General features: G+C 40.4%; 3 protein-coding genes across 3 annotated transcripts; 2 read left to right on the plus strand and 1 right to left on the minus strand.

Moving 5' to 3' along the window:
- Positions 1-6,902: 6,902 nt before the first annotated feature.
- On the plus strand, positions 6,903-10,264 carry fdx2 (ferredoxin 2). Its single transcript, XM_053418535.1, has 5 exons — positions 6,903-7,100; positions 7,426-7,477; positions 8,244-8,350; positions 8,769-8,856; positions 9,415-10,264. The coding sequence occupies exons 1-5, from the start codon at positions 6,914-6,916 to the stop codon at positions 9,569-9,571; spliced, it is 591 nt and encodes a 196-aa protein (XP_053274510.1). The 5' UTR covers positions 6,903-6,913; the 3' UTR covers positions 9,572-10,264.
- Positions 10,265-17,357: 7,093 nt separating this feature from the next.
- On the plus strand, positions 17,358-18,557 carry LOC128436993 (forkhead box protein D1). The gene has a single exon (XM_053418951.1). It carries the CDS (start codon positions 17,434-17,436, stop codon positions 18,328-18,330), a length of 897 nt encoding a protein of 298 aa, XP_053274926.1. The 5' UTR covers positions 17,358-17,433; the 3' UTR covers positions 18,331-18,557.
- A 2,438-nt stretch (positions 18,558-20,995) lies between these two features.
- On the minus strand, positions 20,996-23,168 carry LOC128433743 (sialidase-3). Its single transcript, XM_053417808.1, has 2 exons — positions 22,845-23,168; positions 20,996-22,724 (listed from the first exon to the last, which is right to left on the minus strand). Exons 1-2 carry the CDS (start codon positions 23,064-23,066, stop codon positions 21,744-21,746), a joined length of 1,203 nt encoding a protein of 400 aa, XP_053273783.1. The 5' UTR covers positions 23,067-23,168; the 3' UTR covers positions 20,996-21,743.
- Between the last annotated feature and the right edge of the window lie 636 nt (positions 23,169-23,804).

Genomic DNA, 23,804 nt, shown 5'->3' on the forward strand with positions numbered 1-23,804 from the left:
AAGGGATCATTTTTGTGGTATGTTTTTCTTGTGTGTATGTTTTTCTTGCGTGTTTTTCACATGTTGGGGTTGTCGTCTCCTGCACGCCTGAGTACTGTTATTATCTGGAGCTCGGGGCTTTATCGCTGCCCAGCAGAGACGATAAGAGACAGCTCAGGATGTGACGTAGTTGTCTGGGATATATGTTTCTTTCCATATTAAACACAATGACTGTACACACTGGCAAATACACATGTAGTCCACAAATATCTGATTCAAAGTCTGATCCGACCCCAAAATGGGACTGTAACAAAACTAGTTTAACTTATTAGAGCCCAACAGTTTAAATTCAGAAAAGGCGGGGAGATCCTAAAAAAGTTTTATATCTTTATTTAACATTTTTCTAGATTTTTGGGGAAATAATTTATGGATCTTGATGAAGAAAAGCGGAGACATTTAGGAAACCGATATCTACGAGTCAGTGCAATTTGGTGCAGCTTGATTCAATTTAAGAGGAGGGTCGAAGTATGCAGACATTCTAGCTTTACTAGAGCTCATACTTCACATTTTCTCTGTGGTAAATGTCTTAAAAAACACCCTTTATCAAAATGTTAAAGAAAAGGCACAAAGCAGAAAAGACACAAGACTATGTATGGTGCTGATGTTCACTTTAGCCAAATGGGCAAACAAGAACCAGATTCTGTTCATGTTGGTTTGGTTGTGAGTCTGGATTCCTTCATACAGTGCGACCTGACCATTTGGGAATTGTAACGCTCAGCTAGACACAGTAATAGGTGAGACAGAGAGGACTGGTGTGCTCGTACACAGTGGCATACATAGTTTTCAATTAAAATGAAAATTACTGGCAAAAGGAAAAGCAAACCACTGTCACCACAGTCACGGTGTTTTCTAAAGGCCATTCAGTCATTTTGAAATATATTGTCCAAATGAAGAAAATTTACTGCGGCAGTGAAAAGTTGTATTGGATCATGTGGAGTGAAACAGTCCGGTAAGTCACAGAGTTTACACCTCTGCGTCCCCAGAGGGACATTGTGCTCCGGTTTGGACTGAATGTTTCACACAAACTGCGTCTGCACCACAGAGGGTCAATTACAGTCACGGCTACAGCCATAATTCAACAACACAGACACACACACACAGGCACACATTCAGGCAGGTAGCCAACAATTTTAATGTACACGAAAAGGGCTTGTAGACACAAATACATTGTTGTGAAAAAGTTTTAGACGTCTAGATTCTTATATCCATCGCTCAATATGATCAAGGAGGCGTCCAAATTTCACTCTGCGGCAGGACAACGACCTCAAACATGCAGCCAGAGTCATAAAGAACTGTCCTCAGCGACAAGGCAAACATGGAATCCTGTACCAGATGGCCTGGCCTCCACAGAACATGGATCTCAACATCATGGAGTCAGTCGGAGACAGAAGACCTGGAGACAGACGGAATCCACAGAGGAACTGTGGTGTGTGGACGCTGGAAAACAACCTGTCTGCCAAATACCTTCAAAAACTGCAAATGTAGAACTGCTGCTGTTTAAAGGAAAAGGGGATCACACTAAATATTGATTTGTTTCTATTTTTTTCCACTCAACTGCACTTTGTAAAAAGTAAATTCATAAATAAAAACCAGAGTGGGTCTGTACCTCTGCCAAGGCTCAATAGTCCTCTCAAATCCAATCAAGCTGCAACGTATTAGATATCAGTTCCCTATACACATGCCTGATTTGTTTCATACACAATACAATCCCCTTTGACTCCTGGGTCAAATAACTCTACTGCAACTTTTCTGGGGAGATGTTAAGAAAGCACTTAAAAAACCTACGTATAACCAAAATGTTGTTGTAAAAGATGTATAAGTATCTCTTAACCATAGAACTTTACTTGTAGCCCCTTACAAACTTCAAGTCACTAATAAAAGTGCCACAGATGGTGCAGGAGAGTTTTGATTGATTGACAAACACATCCATTGTTGATGGAATTAATTGTCGAAAAGAGAAGAATACAATTACATACGTTTTTTTATTTAGATTGAACTTAAACTGTCATTCTCGCTTCAAGGTCTGTTTGGCTTAGTAGCTGTTCTTGAGCAATATCTGTTAATCTGCCAAATAATCCCTAAACAAATGCATTGTTTCTTTCTGTAGTGTTTGCTGAAAACTGCAGGTTCCCACAGAAATAGGAAATTATTTAACCATTTTTTAAATACTCGTTCATTGGTGACCTATTTTTAAAATGCACATCTGGGGGGAACAACCAGGCCTGATGCTTAAAGACACTTAAGCCACTAACTGGGGAAATTGGAAAAACCAATTAATGCAGCAATAAAACAATATATCTAACCCTATTCTTTTATTGTTAGGAAATCTCATCAGCATTAATGGGTCTGTTATGTTGAAGTTTATTAGCTTCCAGATTTTTCCCACAAAAGTAAGACACAAAAGAGCATAATTGGAGGGGACCCGTAGCTTCCTTGGTGTGTTTAGATTTGTTGACATGATTCGTCTCACCTCTGTGACCTACCCAGTCTTTGACCCCTTTCTGCTGCTTTTTTTTTATCTGGTGTCAAAGGTCAACAGTCGGTGGTCAGTGCTGTCTATCACACTCCAGACGGCAGCCACTGGGAACACAAACTGAAACCACTAAACCACATCAGGACCTGGGACTAAGCAAACAGTTCGCTGCTGGCCGCTGTGCAGTTTTTAGAGTTGTGTGTGAAAAAGGTAATTAATCATAAAAACAACCATGAGCCGTGGGGAGGCTCCCGGGAATGCTCCTACCTTTAGATGTGTGACACATAATAGAGAAAGTGTCCCAGACATATAAACATCACAAGAGTATGAGTAACAGCATGTTTTCCCTAATAATGCTTGATCAAGACTTTTGCTGTGTTTACTCACATTGATGATAAGTTCTCCTTTTGTCTGGCGGAGACTCAAGCGTTCCCACGCTTCTTTTACCTTAATTAAATTTGTTATTTGAAGACATTTCTGTTAGTCATCGGAGAGAAGTGAGACACAACACAGCTTGCAAAACAATGCTCATGTACATAGCTTCATGCACGCACACACACACACAGTTGTGTCACCATGATTTCAGGGTACATTGCATTGACCTACATTTCCTGCAGACTTCATCTAATCCTAACCAGTTTCCACTTGCCAAACCTCAACCTTAATCTTCACCCAACCTTAAAACATGTCTTCACCTTAAAATGTGTGGTTTGATCTGCTGCCCTAATTACGATTTTGTATGGTGGTTCACAGGTATCCTGTTTACTGTACAACTAAGATGTATACAAAATGCATCTTTAACATTTTAAGAAAGACTATTGTGTCCTGTGCCGGGAAATGGGGCAAAAAGGGTCCATTACATTTGGTTTTTAGCTGTAAATGTTTGCATGCACATGGCTGTGTCATTCCAAGTGACTTTAAGGGCAACGTTGTTCCAGGAAACATCCAAAAGGCATTTTCCTTACTGCACCCACATGACATCCATCTAACTCTGAGCAGACTGTTCCTGAAGGAGGGAAGTAAAACAAGTGAAGCTGAGGGAAACAGCTGCTGTCATTCAACCTGGTGAGCCGATATCGATCATCATTACTGTTGATTTCTTATAGCAAAGTCTGGACCAGCATAAGGTCTGGAAGGTCATACAGAGTAAGCATGGGAGAGAGTTTTGTGCAGTCACTTACACACACTCAGTTTTTACTTTATTTGTCTTAATAATTTTCAACATTTTTACAAACCTTTCGGCCTTTGGAAACCATTACATTGGAGAAAGGGATTATTCTGTACTTTATTCACTGACAACTGAAAAGACCGTTCCTACTTCATCCCTCATTACTGTCTGACTTCCATTCTTGGTCTGTCTCAAAACTTAAAAGACAAGTCCTACTATATTCTTCATTTTTATATAACTTTTCAAACAGCTCTGATGTTTAAACATTAGTTTAATATAGTAAGTATTTAGAGCAGCACGATGTGAACGTGGAATTGATGGAAATAAAGTTTTTTCATGTTAATAGTGATAATGTGGTTTATAGAGGAATATGTCAAGTCAGGCTTTGGCTACACAGACAATATGATCTAGTTTGCATTTGTTGACAAGACCGTATATAAATATGGACGACCTGACTGCTCCTCAAAAGTGAAGCCAACACATCTCAATCGCCCCTTGGTGGCTGGCAGCAGTATAGCACATAAACCCTGCCCCCTCCAAATCAAAGTAAACATCATATACAAATTTGTTGAAGATGATATCTCTAATTTTGGGTCATTCGTATCACATAGATGTTTGATCAAGTATTCATTTTTCTTGTAACTTTGGTTTTGATTAATTATTTGTTGCTATATAACGGGGTGAAAATTCATGATTGACAGCTGACTCTGACTCTTGATTGGTCTGCGCAGACTCTTGTTCCAACTGGAGTCATCGGCAAGTTCCAAATGGAGACTCCAAAAATTCCATCTTCAGTTTTCAAGAAAAACCAGCAGAGAAAAGACTACAGCATAATAAACTATAATGGGAGGAACTGAACTGAACTGAACTGCACCCTATGGACGGCTGTTAAATGTTGTCTCTTTCCATGTTTTATCTGTTCTTGGAAATATAAGCTCTCCACAAATCAAACTCAGGGAAGACTCATCAGATTGCTGCAAGAATGTCCACACATGTTGCTGCGGCTGGGCCCCGGAAGAGGCACATGCACTTGAAGAGTGTTTGTGATTTGTGTGGGAGTCAGGGAGTGTGTTTCATGTGTGTGTGTTTCTGAAGAATCGACTGTTGCATGTATTTCCGTGTGAAAGCGAAAACAAAAAGATTTACAAAGGAAATATACAAATAAAAAAACATCTTAACAATAAGATGTAAATAATACCAAAAGAAGTATGAAATAAAGGGTGTAGGACTTATTGTACGTAATTGCCATCAAAGTGTATTCTAAAGGATCAGGATACATTTTACACACACACACACACACACACACACACACACACACACACACACACACACACACACACACACACACACACACACACACACACACACACACACACACACACACACACACACACACACAGGGCCCAGTGATATACTAACTTCCCATACTTCACAGACACAGGTAAGCGGTCCCCAGACTCAACTCCGGCACAGGTGTGTGTCTGAGAGAGCCACGCATGAAAGTGTGATAGTGTTTTATTATGTGAATTCATAGTATATATAAAGTGCAATAATCTATATGCCAGTGAATGTACTCCCAGCACTCACTGTAGAAAAAATGCAGACACGAAAGCGCCCCATTTAAGTTTTACGGCCATCCACATGGGAGGAACCTCTCCAGTTATGGGTCCAGATGGGGGGTTAGCATACATTTTAAGAGCGACTCTGAGAGTGTGATTCTCCCTTAAAGGACTGATCAGCATGAAACACCGAGGGAAAGATAAGAAAAGACAGATAAATTATAGCGGATGAAGTCATTATAGAGTCACTCAGGCCCATAAATCACATCTCAAACATCCACACATTGCTCCTCTGTGGGATCTGTAAAGGGATTACATGTTTAATAGGTTAGTTCTGTTTAGGATAACTTCCCTCAAGCAGATGCCAAAGACAGTGATATATATTTTCTCTTCTCTAAGAAAGATCTCTCTTTTTCTTTGAGAGGTAAGATTGAGACCAGGCTGTAGTCACAACAGCACTTCTTTGACTTCACACATCAGTAGCTGCTGTCATGAAAACAGTTGTCCATGCACTGCCAGCCTGCATCCGATTTCTTATCTAGGTTTGTTTTCCTCTGCAGCACAAAAACATGGCAGAACATGTATTTACTGTTGTGTGATGCTTTGAGGACTGGGAACGGGACTGTGTGGAAATATTACATATTTTTATTTGATTCTTCAGAAGCAAGGGAAGATTCACTTCTTTACTGGAATATGAGTTGACAGGTTTAGACTTGTGAGAACTGCGACCGGAACAAAACACAGTGACACCAAATGTCATGTTTATGTAAAGTGAGAACATTCAGACTAAATTACATTTGTATGGTTGGTAGTATACTTTATTATATAATTTAATATTTTATTATAGCTTGTGAGACAAGTTGAGGTGAGAAATATACGACTAAACAGGGAGTGGTGGAATGTAAAGAAAAAACATTTACTTCTGAATAAACACTGATAGTCTGACACTCATTTGTTCACACATTAAAACAGCAGACTAGGAAAACTCTTTGATTAAAAGTTATCATAAGACAACACAGATAAAAGAGACACATAAGATAAAAAGAGATAGAATCTTTCAAACACAATTACAAGGTGCTTTACAATTTAAAATGTAAAATTGAAGGCAAACAATCGGAAACACAATAGAACAATATAACAACTTTATACACAATAACTACTATATGATATGCCATGATACTTGTATGACAACATTGACAGGAGCCTCCCTATGTAGGCTGTCCATATGGAAAATATTGGTTGTAGAATAGTAGACTGGAAGATAGAATATGCAGAGATGGGGATAATGCACTTTGACATTACTGCTGTATAAAGTTTTAAAAACATATAGATTGTTTTGGTCATTTACATTTTCTATTTTATTTTATGATTACAATTCTTCGATTGTATTATTAATGTGTTTAATCTTATTGTTATTGCTTTAATCGATTTGTCTTATTTATCACTTTTTGAATTCACTCTTTTGTTTGATTGAAGCTTCTCTCCAAAGGTTTTTCACTTACTATTTTTTGTAGTAACAGTGATAAACATCTTGCTCGTTTGTTCCCAGTGTACTGTGTGTGTAGAGACCTGCAGCGCCCTCTGTTGCCGGTGCTGCGCAAACGCCCGGCGACCTCGCACCGCCAGCGCTGTTTTCTCATTGGCCGCTGTGGGCCTCGTGACCACAACAGAAACATGGCTGCCGCAGCTGCAGTCCGGTCGAGCGTGGGTCTGACTTTGAGACTTTCTCGAGTCAAACCGGACTGTAGCACATGTCCGCTGTACCGGCTGAGTAGCGGGTTGACCGGCGGGGCGGGCCGGCAGAGGAGCGGCTCCTTCCCCAGCTGCAGGACGATAAACCGACATTTACAGACGAGCATGAGTGAGTCCTGCAGTTTGCTAACAGCCTTAGCCTCAACAAGACAGTGCCCATGTCCTCAGAAGTGAAGTTATCACCATACGTTTTAATGAGCGGGGACTGGCAGTGTATTTTTACCAGTGACTTGTGCCAGTAATGTTCGGTTTTCATGTGATCGATGGAGAAGAGCAGTTATTTAAATGTGTCCTCTCAGTAACACTCCCAGCATTCACTCTGGTAGGGAAAGTTTGTGCAACAAGTCCAACACCCCCCTCATCCCTCCCTTCCACAACCGGGAGCAGCTGATCTCACCCTCTCTGACACCGTGTCCGTGTTTGTCTTTCCAAAGGTCTCCACCACAGTGAGGAGGGGGTCTCCAATGCTGAGGACCCAGAGGATGTGTAAGTTTGTTGTAAATCCACGCACACATCCTGCATCTGTAGCACTAGAACAACTTCTCTTCTTCTCTCTAGCTGTAAAGTTCAACTTACTCAAGGTTACATGTGGTTTGCGTTCAAGGTCAGTTAAATAATCACATCCTTTTCAATCCTAACTTCCCACTGACCATATATCTGTTATCTGTATCACTGATCCTATGAGGGTCAAGGTGAGGGCCATCCCAGCTGGTAAGGGGGGGGGGGGGGGGGGGGGGTGCACCCTGGACAGGTAGCAACAACACAATGATTCACACTCACATCCACGCCTACAATGAACCTAACCCCGGACTGCATGCGTTGGGACTGTGGAAGAAAACCCACTCAGATACGGGTAGAACATGCAAACTCTACACAGAAAGACCCCTGGCTGAACTGGTGCATTGCAGGCCCAACATGCAGACACTGGTCAGCGCTGAGTTCATGTCTGGACACAAATAAATGTGTCCTGAGATCCGATCACACATTCAGAGGTGGTCTGGGTCACATTGTTTTCGCTGTGTTAACATTTTCTGGAATTTTCAGGAGGATAAACAACATTATTTAATTTCTTGTGTAGTGCTTGCAGGATATAGTGGTGAATTCAACTTTTTTTAACCTTCTCCAATTAAACTCAAACGTCTGGAAAAAAATGTAATTATTTTTAAACCTTATCTTTGATCGTTTATCTTGATCTAATGGGTTAAAGGTACACAATTTTGTTGTAACTCCTGCTCTCATCTTTGTTGTTTAGGGTGAATGTGGTGTATATAAATCGATCTGGACAGAGGATCCCAGTTAGAGCCAAAGTGGGAGATAATGCTATGTATTTGGCTCACAAGCATGGAATTGAGCTGGAAGGTGAGTGATTAAATCTCTCTTAAATATTTAATCAAAGTTTTAAGACAACTGCTGCTTATTCACTCTGGCAAGGAGGTTATTTATGTACCCATATCTGTCTGTTTATTTGTTACCAGGACTATGGAAAAACTACTAAACTTATTTCCACCAAACCTGGGGGAAATATATATTGATTAAGGGGGTGGATCCAGAATTATTTCGGTTTTTGTATTTTTTTTTTTACATTGGTATTTCTCATGGAATGCATAAATCTTGATTTTTCCAATGTTTAGTAAAATGATTCCTGATAAATTAATTAAGGTCATCAGACTACCTCCTTTTTTCTTATCTATTTTCTACTAACAGAATTACTCAATCATGTGCAGGGTTGTGCTCTTTATTAAGGTCTGTTTTAATTATTTGTGTTTGTTTTATTCAGGAGCCTGCGAGGCATCGTTGGCCTGCTCAACCTGTCACGTCTATGTTAACGCTGACCATTTCGACAAACTGCCAGAGCCTGATGAGCGGTAAGTCTTGTGTCCAATCTAATGCAGATATTTTTCAGAACTTTCCCCTCTGTTTGTGTCTCTTGTCCACACGCAAACTAAGTTTTAAGACATTACAGTGCAGATTTTTACAAATGCCAGATTTTCTAAATCGCTGGTTTCTGTGTATATGTGTAAACATGTAAAACTGAGCTTTTAGAAATTATGCCACAGGTTACTTTGCTCATTTTCCCTATTGCCTTGTATATATCCTATTAAGCTTTAGGCCAGAAAGATCCTGGATAAGATGGTGAAACAGTTGTCATATAACTACAAGCAAAAACTGAGCTACTGTTTTGATTTTGAAGTAACTTCCGCCAGAGGGAAAGAAGCTCTCAATGTTCTCTGGCATTTGAAGGATCGTTGACCTTATCAGAACCTACTTGCCCGGTTTGCTTGTTTTAGCATTTGTGGTTTTTGGTGTTTTCTTAATACTAATACTAATCTTCCTCTTAAACCATGACATTTACATTTCAACTAATGTGTGTGATAGGGTGATCATTGGTAATATTTACTGATTTGATTAATGTTGGTTGTCAGGGAGGATGACATGCTGGACATGGCGCCCATGCTCCAGGAGAACTCCCGGCTCGGGTGCCAGATAATTCTCACTCCAGAGATGGACGGCATCGAGTTGACCTTGCCCAAAGTCACCAGGAACTTCTATGTGGACGGCCATGTTCCCAAACCTCACTGAGAAGAGGCCCAAAAGATGAAGAAGGGGGACTGGGAAAGAAATGAGGACGTCTCTGTGAGCTCGACACCACGTGTGCTGGTAGAGAGAGAGGGCGACGCACGGCCCAGATAGTAACGTCCGTAGCATCTCCCAAGACGTCTTGCTGACTGACAAATTCAACAGTTGACCAATGACATGACCGGCCTGCAGATGAGATCAGTCAGATACTGAGTCTCACTGAGGGTCAAACTAATGGTTTGTTCAAAATACAACTGGGATGGTTTGACTGATAATGTATTTATTTATGTGGAGCATTCTCAGGCCCAAACTAGACAATTCAATCTAAACTGTTCTTTGAGAGGACTTTGTCATTGTTGAGCCATTTTTAACAAAGTATTGTTATGCCGTCAAATGGAACATTCCTTGTTACAGCTCATATACGCACAAGTATCACATGATGTTCTCAGTTCAGCATTTCACACTTTTTTTGATGAGTCAGATATTGTATACATGACATTTATTCTCATTTTTATGAGTCTGGTTCTTTAGTAGCTGTTTTTTTCCTGCAAGGACAAAAGCCAGATACAGAGGAAGCAGCTGTATATTATGATGAAGTGTATCTGGAAAGCCAAGGTTGGTGGGAGGGTCGACTCTTAAATACACAAACCAGACTGTTGAAACTAATTTTATTCACTATAAACAAGCAAATAATCATTCTTTGTGAGTTGTGTTTCTGAAGGTCAGATGAAACATGCATGTTGAAGCACTTCCTGTCAGGTGACAGTGATTGTGGCTCGATGAGTTGACGTGGTTCAGGTTTGCTGTGATCCTGGTTTGAAGCTGGTCGACACAATCAGTTTACCTCATCTCATCTTTACTTGTTCGCTCTACTCTACTTAAATCCAGCTCACACACACGTCAGTGAACTGTGTATATTATGTATTAGAAAACATTTAAAGTTGTGCAATAAAAGTTGTTTTCAAAAGTATGTTTTGTACACGTCCTCCATTACCCCTTAGAGAAAAATGGCAAAAGTGAAGCAAGCATTGATATATATCCAGACCTAAATATTCTATACTAGTTGGTTGCAGATACAAATACGTAGAAAGGCCTCACGTGTTGTTGCAGGGAGCTGTTTGCTGCAGCAGCTTCCAGGTGAAACTGGAGTTTGCTGAGGGGCCACACTTTTATCCCCCTGCAGGTGTAATCTGTGTAAACCAGTAACACCCGTGCGAGCGGCCCAACACGACAGGAGCCGGCCATGGCCACCAGCTCAACCAGTGTGGCCCCGACTCATCCGTATCAGCTGATGATCGATCCTGGTGGTGAATGGTGAGAATCAACACATGCAGCGATCGGTGGATGTTGGGTTTTGATTTTGAGAACAGGCTCTTGTACCGTGGATCCCCTTGATGGCAGAGAGGGGGTTAGCTAAAGAGGCTATGACAGGTCAGAAAGGAGGACTGATGATGAGGAGAAGAAGGATCGGTGAGGTTGATGCGAGTGTGATCGCGGGGCCCAGGTAATGTACGATCACAGGTTATGGATCAAAGTTTGCGATAATTGGATTTATTAAGTCCATCCATGAGATCTGATGCTAAAACAGACACCGATCTATAGCTTAAATGGAGCCATGGTGAATTGAGGCGGACATGAGGATGATATACGCGGTGGTTACAGACAGTGTAAGTTCACGATTTGTGATTGTAGGAAAACAATTTTCAACACTCAAGTCGCTTTAGTACACGTTACTTTATTCGTGTTTAAAAACCACCGGATCAATCACTGCGATCAGCTCGTGCGCTCGCGACAGTTTTAAAAGTTGACACCCGCGAAAATCTGCGACATCTTCAGCTGCTGCATCAGAGTCCGAGGAGAAGTTCAACCGCAGCTTTGTTTCATCGTTACCGGTGAGTTTAAAAAAGTTATATTTAATAAAAGAAAAGTCTGTTTAAAAAAAACATGTCTATATTTTAAAAAAACAACACACACACGGTGTCCACACGGAGAATGTGCAGCTTTACTTTATTTAACTTTTGAACAGCAGTGAAAAACTTAATAAGAATGACCCGGATGTTCTGGTTTGTAGGCCACAAAGATGGAATGTATTTAACAAACAAAAAGAAAACTGATCCTAACTGTCGAGTTATGTTGTCAACTGTGAAAAGCGTTGTAGCACTAGCTTACACAGGAGCTCAGGTACAGCAGCTGTTTAAATGGTGAAGTAGCTGTTTTCTAAATCCAAGACATATTATTTACTCCCTAGAATCTATCTATATAAGGTCATGTGACACTTATTGAATAGCAATTTGACACTGTTCACTGTTTTGCATTTTGCATTTCACTTTTTACTTCACTTTTTTTTATCTTTTATCTTTTATATATTTTGATTTAGATATGTTTATGTCTAAATAAATGTTACTTTGTATAAATATAAGAAAAAGTGAGTAAATAAGTAAATAGTGAGTAAATATATATATATTTTTTTTATTGCTTTTCTTACGTGTGTTGTATTTATTGTGTTTTTATGTTTCTATGTTCATTGTCTGCACCAATAACCAGAGCAAATTCCTGGTAGGTGTAAACCTGCTTGGCAATAAATACCTTCTGATTCTTAAGAGGTAAAAACATTAGGGGTTACACAAGGAAAAATAATTATTAGATACAAGTTTTAAGAAATGTTTTATTATTGTCTTAGAATCTATGTCTGAGGGCAGTTTGTTGTGTGTGTGTGTGTGTGTGTTTGTTCCTTTCTGATGGAGACACCTCAACATGAGCACAGGACCGACGACACAAGCCACTTTTATTCAAGGAAACCAGAAGACAACCGAGCAGGATGGGTCTCACTCTGCACTCTTCTACCTCCTGCAAGAAGTGTCCAGGCTGGCGTCCCCTGGCCACAGCAGTGTCCTGGGTACACACTCGCCCTCCGAAAGTCTCGACGAGGCGTCCACACCGGGGGGGTTCATCGTCGAAACGGAGGGAGAGGATGAGCATTCAGGATGTGATAGTTTCTGCCAGCCAAGTTTCTCACCTTTAAATCAGGTGAACGAAGTGGAGGAGGAACGTCACAGCAGCCAGGTCACCAGTTTGATCGAGCCGCGTCGCGAGGGTGCCAGCCCCTTGAAAGTGCTGAGTCTGATCAACCTGCAGTGTGACAGGATCCTGCATCAGGGAGATGTGGAGGAGCCCCATCCAGGTTCAGTATCATCCAAGGCAAAATTAGGCCGTTCAACACTCACGTCTTCAACTGCTGCAGCGGATGTTACAGTACAGGGGGTTGGAAGTGACAATTATCATATCAAGAGACAAGAAATCCAAGCCTCTGTCCGTGATGTGGAAGATGTGAGAGGGCTCAGTATTTATAAAGACTCCCAGGTGGGTTGTCGTCTTCAACCTCAGCCTGCTGAAATAACAGACACTGATTTACCAGAGCTGATGAAGGATAATGCAACTGCCTCCTCTCAACCGCAACGTTGGGACAAAAGGGAAGCCATGTTTAATGTTAACAGACAATTAGAGTTGAGCCGGGAGTGTAAGATGGACTTTTTGAATGTACCCTTCTCTGAAAATGCTTTGTCACAAGCACACATGCACAGTGCACCCATTAATACCCAGCCAATTGTAAATTCAAATGAAGACACAGGTGTATATCTACCAAAGCCTGCACTGACAGTAGACTGCAACGCCAACATTGTGTTGACCCCGTGTGACACCCAGCTGTCGTCTCCGAGCGATGAGAGGTGTCATTCATTCCTAAAAACTGATCTCAAAACCACAGGACCTAATCTATCAAAGGAGGCATCATCCCGAGTTGAAAAACTAAAATCCTCGAGCTACAACGTGCCTTCCGCAAAGATACAACCAGAACTCAGGCCAGTGCAAAACAAGGAAGTTGCTCCTCCGTCTTCCTGGCAGTGGAGAACCAAGACTCCAAGAAAACAACCTCATCCCAGCCGGAGTGTTGACATCCAGGACCCAGACATCCAGGGAGTGACGTTCAGGATGGGCTCGGAGCTGGACGACAGCAGGGAGCAGTGTCGGCTCCTCATAACTTCAAAGTACAGGTACTGACAGATGTACTGCATTTTTTGGTGTGTGTGTGACTTTAGAAGATGGTGATTTAAATGTATAGAATTATCACACATTGCTGGTGTCTGCTGGATGCGTACCCTTCACAGCAAGGAGCTCTTCAAGTGTGTGAGAAAGCCGAGGCTGAGGACACGGACATCCCAGAGAACCCTCAAAACTTGCAGCTCAGAGGAGGAGAGTGACCTGACGGTTTCCAGTGAGTAACACTTGAATACCTACACTCTTTGCATACCTTACTACACCTGCTCCAAAGGGTAATGTTGAGTCCTACAAGTATCTCATTGATGAAATAATCATGAATCTTGTCAAGTCAAGTTGATTATGTTTATGAACTGAAAATCACAGGGTGGTCTCTAAATACAGTTTCTATAACCTACAAGGAGAAAAGGGAAAAATAGTCAAATTTGTATCATGTAGATCATGTTTGCTGCAGAAATGCCAATTTTCTCCACTAGGAGGTGCCACTGTTATTACAACATGTAAGGCAACAGCATAATTTGCTTAGGACAGGTTTTAAACTTTGTTAAATCTTAAGTGAAACTGCTGTGTAAACATTCTAACACCATAGTGTTTATCATGACAAGGGCCCATCATAGCAAGCAGCAAATCCAGAGGACTAGATGTTCAAACGTGTTATTTTTTTGCATCAGCTGTACGACCATTATTATTTTTACATCGTTGGATTTCTAAGGGGAGGATTATCAGGATTTACTTGAAGTTTATCACAGTGACATAGATGTTACATATGTTTGACTGATCGTTTACAGATGAGAATATTTGCATCCGATTGAAGCTATTTTTTTCAGTCAATGTTCAACATTAACAAATATGTTTGAGGCCCAGAATGATGTCAAATAATACAGATTAATAATCTAATTGAATGTGTCTTTAATTTGTGGTTTCCTTGCACACACTTTCTCTTTTTCTTTTTCTTTATATTTACAAATAAACTGGTTTCAATGTGATTGTTTCTCTCTGCCGCATCAGAGGATAAAGTCTGTGCATCGTGCGGCACCAGGAAGACGCCCATGTGGAGAGATGCAGAGGATGGGACCCCGCTCTGTAATGCCTGTGGGATAAGGTAACTCATATTAATCATATATATATATATATAAATACACACACACACACATATTTCATGATGTAGAGAAATCCCTCATGGTTGACTCTACGTGGATATTAGCCCTGCAAGGCCCAAGATGATTTGAAACACTGGGTGGCAATATTAAAAATGTTATAATAATGTGATGTAGAGCCAGAGTGTGTTTCATCTAAGAACATTCATATAATCACTCTAATCACCTGTGTATCTCTTCACAAGGTATAAGAAGTACAGAGTGCGCTGTGTCAACTGCTGGCATATCCCCAGGAAAGAGGGGAACTCCAACTCATGCTGCCTCAGGTGTGGAAACTTGGTGAGGCTGACCTCAGCTCAACGGAAACACACAACCTAGGGAACCTACACAGAGAAAAGGCTTTTAATGTCCACGTGTGACGGAGCTGTGCAAACACCAGCACAAGAGTGTACCCTTACTTTGCTGTCGTTCTTTGTCCTCGACAATTCAGTACTGATGTTAACGCAAAAAAAGAAAGAACCAACACCAGCCTCTTGTATTTTACTTGACTCAGGGTATTTAAATCAGTTTCACTGCCTCAGTTTTGCACCTCAGACAACAGAATTAATTTACAAAATATATATAATATAAATGAACTAAATCAATAAACTGACAAAAATCCTTTAAAACTAGAACCTTCTAAAACTTAAAAATGGACACTGTCAAAGAGTGGTGTGCACCTCTATCTTTCCTGCACTGGTCCTTGTATGTAGCATGTCTGACAAAGTTTATTCAGCTGATTGGTTTTGTCTTCCCTCTGTCTGCTGAGCACAGAGCACAGACAGTTTGTAGCAGGGCTCGGAGTCATTTAGCCCAAATAAACGGGATTCTGTAGTGCTACTGTAAGAACTACACACATTCTGTGGAAAGTGTATTCATAATTGTTGAGTTTTCATCTCAATAGCTTCAGTGTTGCTTGTGTATAATGGTCGTTGGTCTCCAACAACAGCTGCAATACAAAGTTATCTCTGTGCAGGACCAAAACACTGCAACCTGAGCTCAGTGTTGTGTTCACTGTTATTCACTGCAAAATAATTAACTTCATCTTGGCCTTGACAGCAAGTTTGTCTGCCATATATTTAGTTACACAAGTGAAATTATTTATTTTGTCGTGTTCGTCATCATTTCTAACTTATTTTTGGGATGTTTGTTTATCTTGGTGTATTTGGATTGTTGCTGCTAACGTTGGTACATTTTTTTTCCTGTGAGGAAAGAAACCCTGTTTGTGTGAACCTGGATGGGTTAGGGTTTGTATTAAAGTCTGTATACAACACTCTGTTTCCCGGCTCTTTCATGTGTGTAGCTGCATGAGCACTGCCCGGTCTTGATCTAAATATTATACCCACACTAAAATGCAATTAGAACATAGTATAATAGTTTTAGAGGGGTGCCCTACACATAACCTATCACATTAAACTGTATGTGAGGGGGAAGAATTGTTCATTAATTAGGCTTCCCACAGTTTCCTCAGCCCACCCTGCAGTAGTGACCTGTGTACCAGGTGGGTGGCCTCACACAGATTGATACAGTGCAGCTATTATTTCAAAATGGATTACGTCTTCTGATTTGAAACAGCCCGAGCGAGAGAGTTGTCTTTCTCACCATGAGCCAATACGTTAAGTGAAGAGGAACTGAGGGAAATGAGCATTGTGTTGGCCAACAACATAAAAAGACTAAGCTTTATAAAATTAATCATTAAACATACTTCAGCCAAAACCAGTTTCACCTGCTGTTGACATGTTAACATTGCAATTTCAAGGGATAATAAACATGTGATGGGAAGTAACTGAGAACTTTAACTTCAGTTTAGTAGATCACTCCAGAGGCTAATAAAGATAAGCTATCTCTTCACTGATCCCACACTGGGGATATTCATTTGTTAAAGCAGCAGATAGAATCAAGTAGACAAGACTTTAAAAGGCAATAAAATATATTTTAAAAAACTAATGAAAAGAATATGTATATTATATACACCTTTGAGTTCAGATGTGAATTAGTATAATGACATTGAAAATATTGAAACAGACATATCCATATATATGCAAATATAGAATTAATGATTTTCACACTAAGAGGCATGTAGAATACTATAATATGATATAATTGGTATACATTATACAGATAAAGTTATTTTTTAATGTAAAAGGATGTTGAGCTTCTACTAATTGCTCATTTATGTAGCTTAAGTTAAAGTTGGCTCCACATTGATCAATTACGAAGCTGATCGCAAATGAAGTCAATGAAAAAAAATAAACAATATAATTTATTATTAGAGCCAATCTCCATTGAGGGTCCTCTGTTTAAAAATAGAGTTCGAGTTAGAATCTTTAACTCCCACCGCTGCTAATCAATACACATGGGGACTGTGAACTCCATGAAGGTTCAGGCTATAATGGGCCTATAAATCTAAATAAACAAAATATTGTACAAACTATTAATTTGATCATAGAACTGAGTGGATTACCGGTCATCAGTTAATGTTAGAGGACCATTGAGAATCTGAAGCTTCGTGTCTCAGCTCATTGCTGTGTTCAAGAGGAGGAGGGAGTTTGCAGTGGGAGCTGAAAAGTGGAGGATACAGTCAGATGCGTTACTTTTAGTGAATGAAAGGGGAGAAGGGGGTTTGCGCCTGCTTCATCCAAAACAGGCGCTCGGCCACCGGACACTCTTGGGACCATGACCTTGGACTGCATGGAGCCGGAGACGGATATTGACGTGGAGGGACAGACAGATAATGGAGGTCATGGGGATGTGAGGAACACATGTGGGTCACTGTTCAGTAACACGAAGGAAGACTTGGAGGAGAGAGCGTCCTCCCTCACTTCTCGGCTGCGGGAGGATGGAGGCTTCTCTGTGCGTGTGCAGCGCGGTGCCGGCTGGGGAGGGTCCTCGGCGAAGCCCCCCTACTCGTACATTGCTCTCATCACCATGGCCATCCTGCAGAGCCCAGAGAAGAGGCTGACCCTCAGTGAGATATGTGATTTTATCAGCCAGCGCTTCGCGTATTATCGGGAGAAGTTCCCCGCGTGGCAGAACTCCATCCGGCACAACTTGTCTCTGAACGACTGCTTCGTGAAGATACCCCGGCAGCCTGGGAATCCCGGGAAGGGAAACTACTGGACCCTGGATCCCTTGTCCGCAGATATGTTTGAGAATGGGAGTTTTCTTCGGCGGAGGAAACGCTTCAAGAGGCGACACTTCCTTTTGGGAACGGTGAAGGAGTCCGAGGCGCAAGAGCGCATCAGCTGCACGTCCGTGTTTCCTCTGCTCGGACCACGCAGGATGGTTTCCTGTCTCCAGGGTCTTGACCGGGGCACAGGAGGGGGTTTAAGACCTCTCACTAGTCCCAGCCTCCCACCCGTGAGCCGGATTATACCTGAGCTCTCCTCGCTTCTCTCCAAGAGTTTCCCCTCGTCTTTACCCTTTGAACATCTCCACCCGGGACGCTGCGCCCTCGTCGCATCTCTGCCTCCAAACTTCATGCCTCCCGTCTCGCTTCGCGGTATCGCACCCAACTACCCTGTTACTCAGTTATCCACTGTTCCTGTTGGCATCTTTAAACATTTCCTCTAATTTCATTTGATTTGATCATCTAATGATGCCCTTCAATGTCTGAACTCACAGAGAAATTAACTGAATCTTCTTCTCTGTTAAATAAACTCTTTATGTATATAACTCTGGCTATGGCCTAGACTTACAACAAGGCCAATGTATTTCTGCGTTTTTTTTACGCAAATTATGTTGAATAAAATATATTTTACGGCTCTTATAATATTTGGAATAAAATGTGATGGTATTTACACCGTCTGTGCAGTTTGAAAGGTTTATCATTATTCATAAACACAATTGAATAATGTGTGTGTGTGTGTGTGTGTGTGTGTGTGTGTGTGTGTGTGTGTGTGTGTGTTCCCATGTATTATGTTGTGGGGACCTAAATCTCATTATAGGGACTTGCCTTTCTCATGGGTACAAAAAATAGGCCCTCATAATTTAAATCATTACATTTTAAGGCGAAGACATGTTTTAAGGTTGGGTAAAGTTTAAGTTGAAGTCATGGTTACATCTAAGGTTAGGTTCAGGTTAAGGTTAAGGTTAAGGTTAGGGTTAGGCAAGTATAGTAACTATGGATAAGCATATAGGTCTCCAGGAGATCATTGTAAATCAATGTAATGTACTCTGAATGGAGACACAACTGTGTGTGTGAGAGAGCAACAGACGTGTTGCACATCATGTTAGAAGGTGGGTCCACTTCACTCAACACAGGCCTGTAGCAACACACACAGTTCTTGTATATGTCTCTGCAGCTCAAATAAATAACACGTGCAGTGTTTGCTCCGTCAGCATGTAGTGCACATGAAATACATCTGGTCATCTGGTCGCCAGGTGACATCAACCTGACACTGTGACTGTCATCAATGAAGGGAAGTCAAGGCAATGTCCTTACAAGAACAACATGGAAACATAAGAAGCTAAACGATGAGTTGGTCAGAGTTAACAACAAATACAATGATTGTGAATGTGCTTTCCAGTGTTCACCTGTAAAAGCACATCAATGCCTATCAACCCTTACAAGTGGTGAAACATGTTTTTCGGGTTATAATAAATTGACCTCTAAAGTACCTCATGAACAACATGAAGATGTCCCAGTGTTTACTTCAGTCTATCAACAACTCATTTAGCATTAGTTATATATGAATTAAGTGCAGTCAGTTTTACAATATTGACTGTTTTGCACTAGATACATTTGTCCCTCAGATGTGTTGAGGAAAATGATGATGGTCGTAAAAGATATTCAAACAGCTGCCTTCCACTCAAACAACCCTTCAGGGAGCTGTTTTCTTTTCTTTTCATGCTCAGTCATGTTCGATTTTCCTTCAATTATAGAACACTTATACACTTGTTTCCAAAATCTCTGTGTATCTCCATTGAGTGTGGAACATTAAAGTCGGACAGAGAAAAGTGAACACAGCCCCTGAGATGAGCTTGAACTCAGTGGCAGGTTGGAGGGGAGTGTAAATATTTAGAAGACAGAGAAAGTCGTTAAACCTCAGAACTGCAGGAATAGACAGATGACGTATAGACACAGCAGAGTCCCCCATGAGCTGGTAATGTATTCATAGCAGCCAAAGGGACGCTCTGAGTTCTCACTGAGACTGTGAGACCCAGACACTGTTAGACCAGTGTCTAAAATCCATATATCAACAGCACATCAATATTTAAAAAGCAGATTTAACTGAGTGACACGTTGGAAATAAGAGTTTATCAGAAAGTGGTCCCAGCAACACCTGATTGCATTTAATTACATATTTTAAAAGTTCTTAATTGCATACTTGATAGCTTATATCTTGATGGCTTGAGCTGCTAACTGAAAGACAGATGAACTACACAAGACAAAAATAAAACCTACAATATACTAAAATACATTTATATTTAAATCTTTATTATTAAAAAAATATATAATATCCAGCTGGTTAAACTCAATGTCTGCTGAGAAAAAAAAGGTGGGTAAAAGTCTACGTGACTATAGGTATGTTTAACAAGTGAGTGATGTGAGGGACTTTCCTTTCATTTGGCAGGAGTCAGTATTGTATTGATATTGGTAACAGGAAAAATAGGTTTCCTGCTGATTTAGTTTTTGGCAGATCATCGGTTTCCTGTGGATGGAAAATCCTGCAAAGGAATTTTTACTGTAAATCAGTTACAAGCACATTAATTTATGAAAAAGAAACTTTTAATTTATTTTTATATTGAAAACATTCTGCTCTTTAATGAAATCTCATTATCTTGTACATTTGCACAATTTTCATGGTTTGTAAAGACAGAGAAGTTTTCACATGTTGTAGATACAAACCAACAAGGATTATCTGCTAATTTCTTTCCTCTCCCCACACTCCATTACTCATTCAAACAAAACTTTATACAGTGAGGTCTTAGTTAGCAGGTGGTGAAACATGTTTTTCGGGTTCTAATAAATTGACCTCTAAAGTACCTCAACTTTCTGAAACATGAAGTTGAGAAAAAAAAGGTGGGTAAAAGTCTACGTGACTATAGGTATGTTTAACATATGAGTGATGTGAGGGACTTTCCTTTCACTTGACAGGAGTCAGTGTTGTATTGATATTGGTAACAGGAAAAATAAGTTTCCTGCTGATTTAGTTTTTGACAGATCATCGGTTTCCTGTGGGTTGAAATCCTGCAAAGGAATTTTGGCAAGCACATTCATTTCTGAAAAAGAGACTTTTATTTAGTGTTTATATTGGAAACATTCTGCTCTTCAATGAAATCTCATTATTTTGTACATTTGCACAATTGTCATGGTTTGTAAAGACAGAGAAGTTTTCACATGTTGTAGATACAAACCAACAAGGATTATCTGCTAATTTCTTTCTTCTCCCCACACTCCATTACACATGCAAACAAAACCTTATACAGTGAGGTCTTAGTTAGCAGTCGTCTCTACTTCAGCGATGTTTGTCTCGCCAGCTGAAGACCCCAGTTATGAAGAGTGTGAGCCCGGGCAGGCAGGCAGGTCGGTTAGTGACAGACAGGAACACCCGCCAATCATTTCACTTGGTCTGTATGAAATGACTGGTCATGTTTATTACAGTCCTGTGATGGCTACAGACAAAACTTTAATAAAAAAAATAAAAGTTTCACTAACAACTGACCAATCTTCCATTTATCAAAAATACTAGTTATAACAGCTCTTACAATTTATCAGAGGACAATTTGTTCATTTCATGAACAAAATAAGAATTACATTGGAGAACAACATTATAACCTAAATTGTCAATGCCACATCGTTTTCATTGTTGTTCGAGCTGAAATCAAAAGCAAAATAAAATCCACATGCAAGCATAAAAGAAAATATAGTGGCTCTTAATAATTTTAAGATAAAACTTTGATTAGGATCTCCTCACTTAATAGTCATATCTATTGAGCCTTTGAAGTCTATGTAGGCTATAACACCGGTACAGAAATTGACATCACTGTCTAATGCCTTGCTCGACCTGGTCGTAGCTAAACATCACAGAAGATATTATATGATCAGATATCGGGTCTTTTATTTTGTTGGTCTCATCCTCCTTTGTTTTTTCCTTCCCACACTCCATTAGACACACAAACCTTCCATTACCAATATAAGCCAGATCTGAGTAACCACTGATTCCAATGTTAATCTTCCAGGGTTCGCTCCACTTGTCTGGATCCTGTGGGGATTTGTTCAGATACACTCCTAAATCAACCCTTTTTTTCACATCGGTTGTGTGGGAGAAGAGAAGCCAGGTTTTCGTACTTCCAACTTCACTTTGAGCTGGAAAGGAGACCACACTACCCTGACAACCTGTGTTCTTTGTATCAACAAGCTTCCCGGTCAGGATGGAGAAATCGTCACCCTCGTTCAGACTAACAGCTTCCACTCGATGGCCACTCTTGCTACGGGCGTTGCAGTAGACAACCCAGTTGCCTTTGTCATCTAAGAACTCTGCCATTTGACATTCACCTGATTCAGTTTCAAGCATGTTGCCAAACTTCCACCCTTTGTCTGGATCATCAGTGTACAGGGCGAGAGCATATGAAATAGGGGCACAAACTTTCCGACAGCAACAGGAGCCTCGTTTTTTTCTCTTTTTTATTTTATATGCGTAGACAGGAACAATCAACCTGTCCTTCTGTGTTTGAAGACCATGGCCCGGCCCGACAGCAAATGTGGCCCAGTCATCAATTTCGTGCAGATCTGGAGTCAAATCTTTCAGCTCGCTCCAGTTTTCACCATCATCGGCGGTAGTGATGTAGCAGAGATGAGCCTTGTTGGAGCAATCAGTTATCTGCGACTGTTCTGAGCAACCATTTTTAACACAGATGAAAAACAGGAACAGTTTGTTGCTCTTCTTCTCATACACTGGGCAGGGGTTCATGGTACGGTGTCCAGAAAGAAGTGCATTTTTCACTTCTTTTTGCTCCGACCACTAGAAAAGACACAATTCAGAGGTGTGTAAATCAAATAATCAAATAAAAGTGTATCTAGTTCTGAATATTCACATGTATTTCAGCCATTAGAAAAAAAAGAAAGCTTGTGAGACAATTACCTGAATCTCATTAGAGTCATCCTCCTTCAGCTTTCCTGTTTTCATCACCAGCATTTCAGCATCATCATCACTCAAACTCGTCCGCTTCTCTGCAAAGGCGAATAGAGTTTGACTGCAGCTGTTGTAGCAAAGAGCAGGAATCCTGTACACACATCCCTCCTCCTGAGAGTCAAAGACAGGCTGCTTCTGAGGTTTGTTGTCCTTTAAAATTATATTTACCATGTTGGGTTTACACGTATAAAACAGTCACTCTAAAGAGAAAAGACAGACTCGTAATGTGTGTCTCTCCACAATCATCAACGTCGGCAGCTGCATTTATAGAGTGAGGGAGGGGACTTGAATAAGGCGTCAGCTGATGATAAATGAAGATGAAGGGAGTTCCCCAGCTGGAGCGGAGCCAAAAGCTATTTGAAAGTTTCTTTTCTATTTATCAAAAAGATTCTTTACTTGTCTAACACAATGTGTCACAAGAATAATGACTGAGTATTAAGTTCGATCCTGGTTAAAAATAAAATAAAAGAATCTATATGAAATCTTGAATTAAGCACTATTTGCATGTTGGCCTGCCAGAGACTGTGAGACCCAGACACTGTTAGACCAGTGTCTAAAATCCATATATCAACAGCACACGTTGGAAATAAGAGTTTATCAGAAAGTGGTCCCAGCTACACCTGATTGCATTTAATTACATATTTTAAAAGTTCTTAATTTCATACTTGATAGCTTATATCTTGATGGCTCGAACTGCTAACTACAAGACAAAAATATAACTTACAAAATACTAAAATATATTTATATTTAAATATTTATTATTAAAAAATATAATATCCAGCTGGTTAAACTCAATGTCTGCTGAGAAAAAAAAGGTGGGTAAAAGTCTACGTGACTATAGGTATGTTTAACAAGTGAGTGATGTGAGGGACTTTCCTTTCACTTGACAGGAGTCAGTGTTGTATTGAT

The sequence above is a fragment of the Pleuronectes platessa genome, chromosome 3, assembly GCF_947347685.1.
Source record: "Pleuronectes platessa chromosome 3, fPlePla1.1, whole genome shotgun sequence".
NCBI lineage: Eukaryota > Metazoa > Chordata > Actinopteri > Pleuronectiformes > Pleuronectidae > Pleuronectes > Pleuronectes platessa.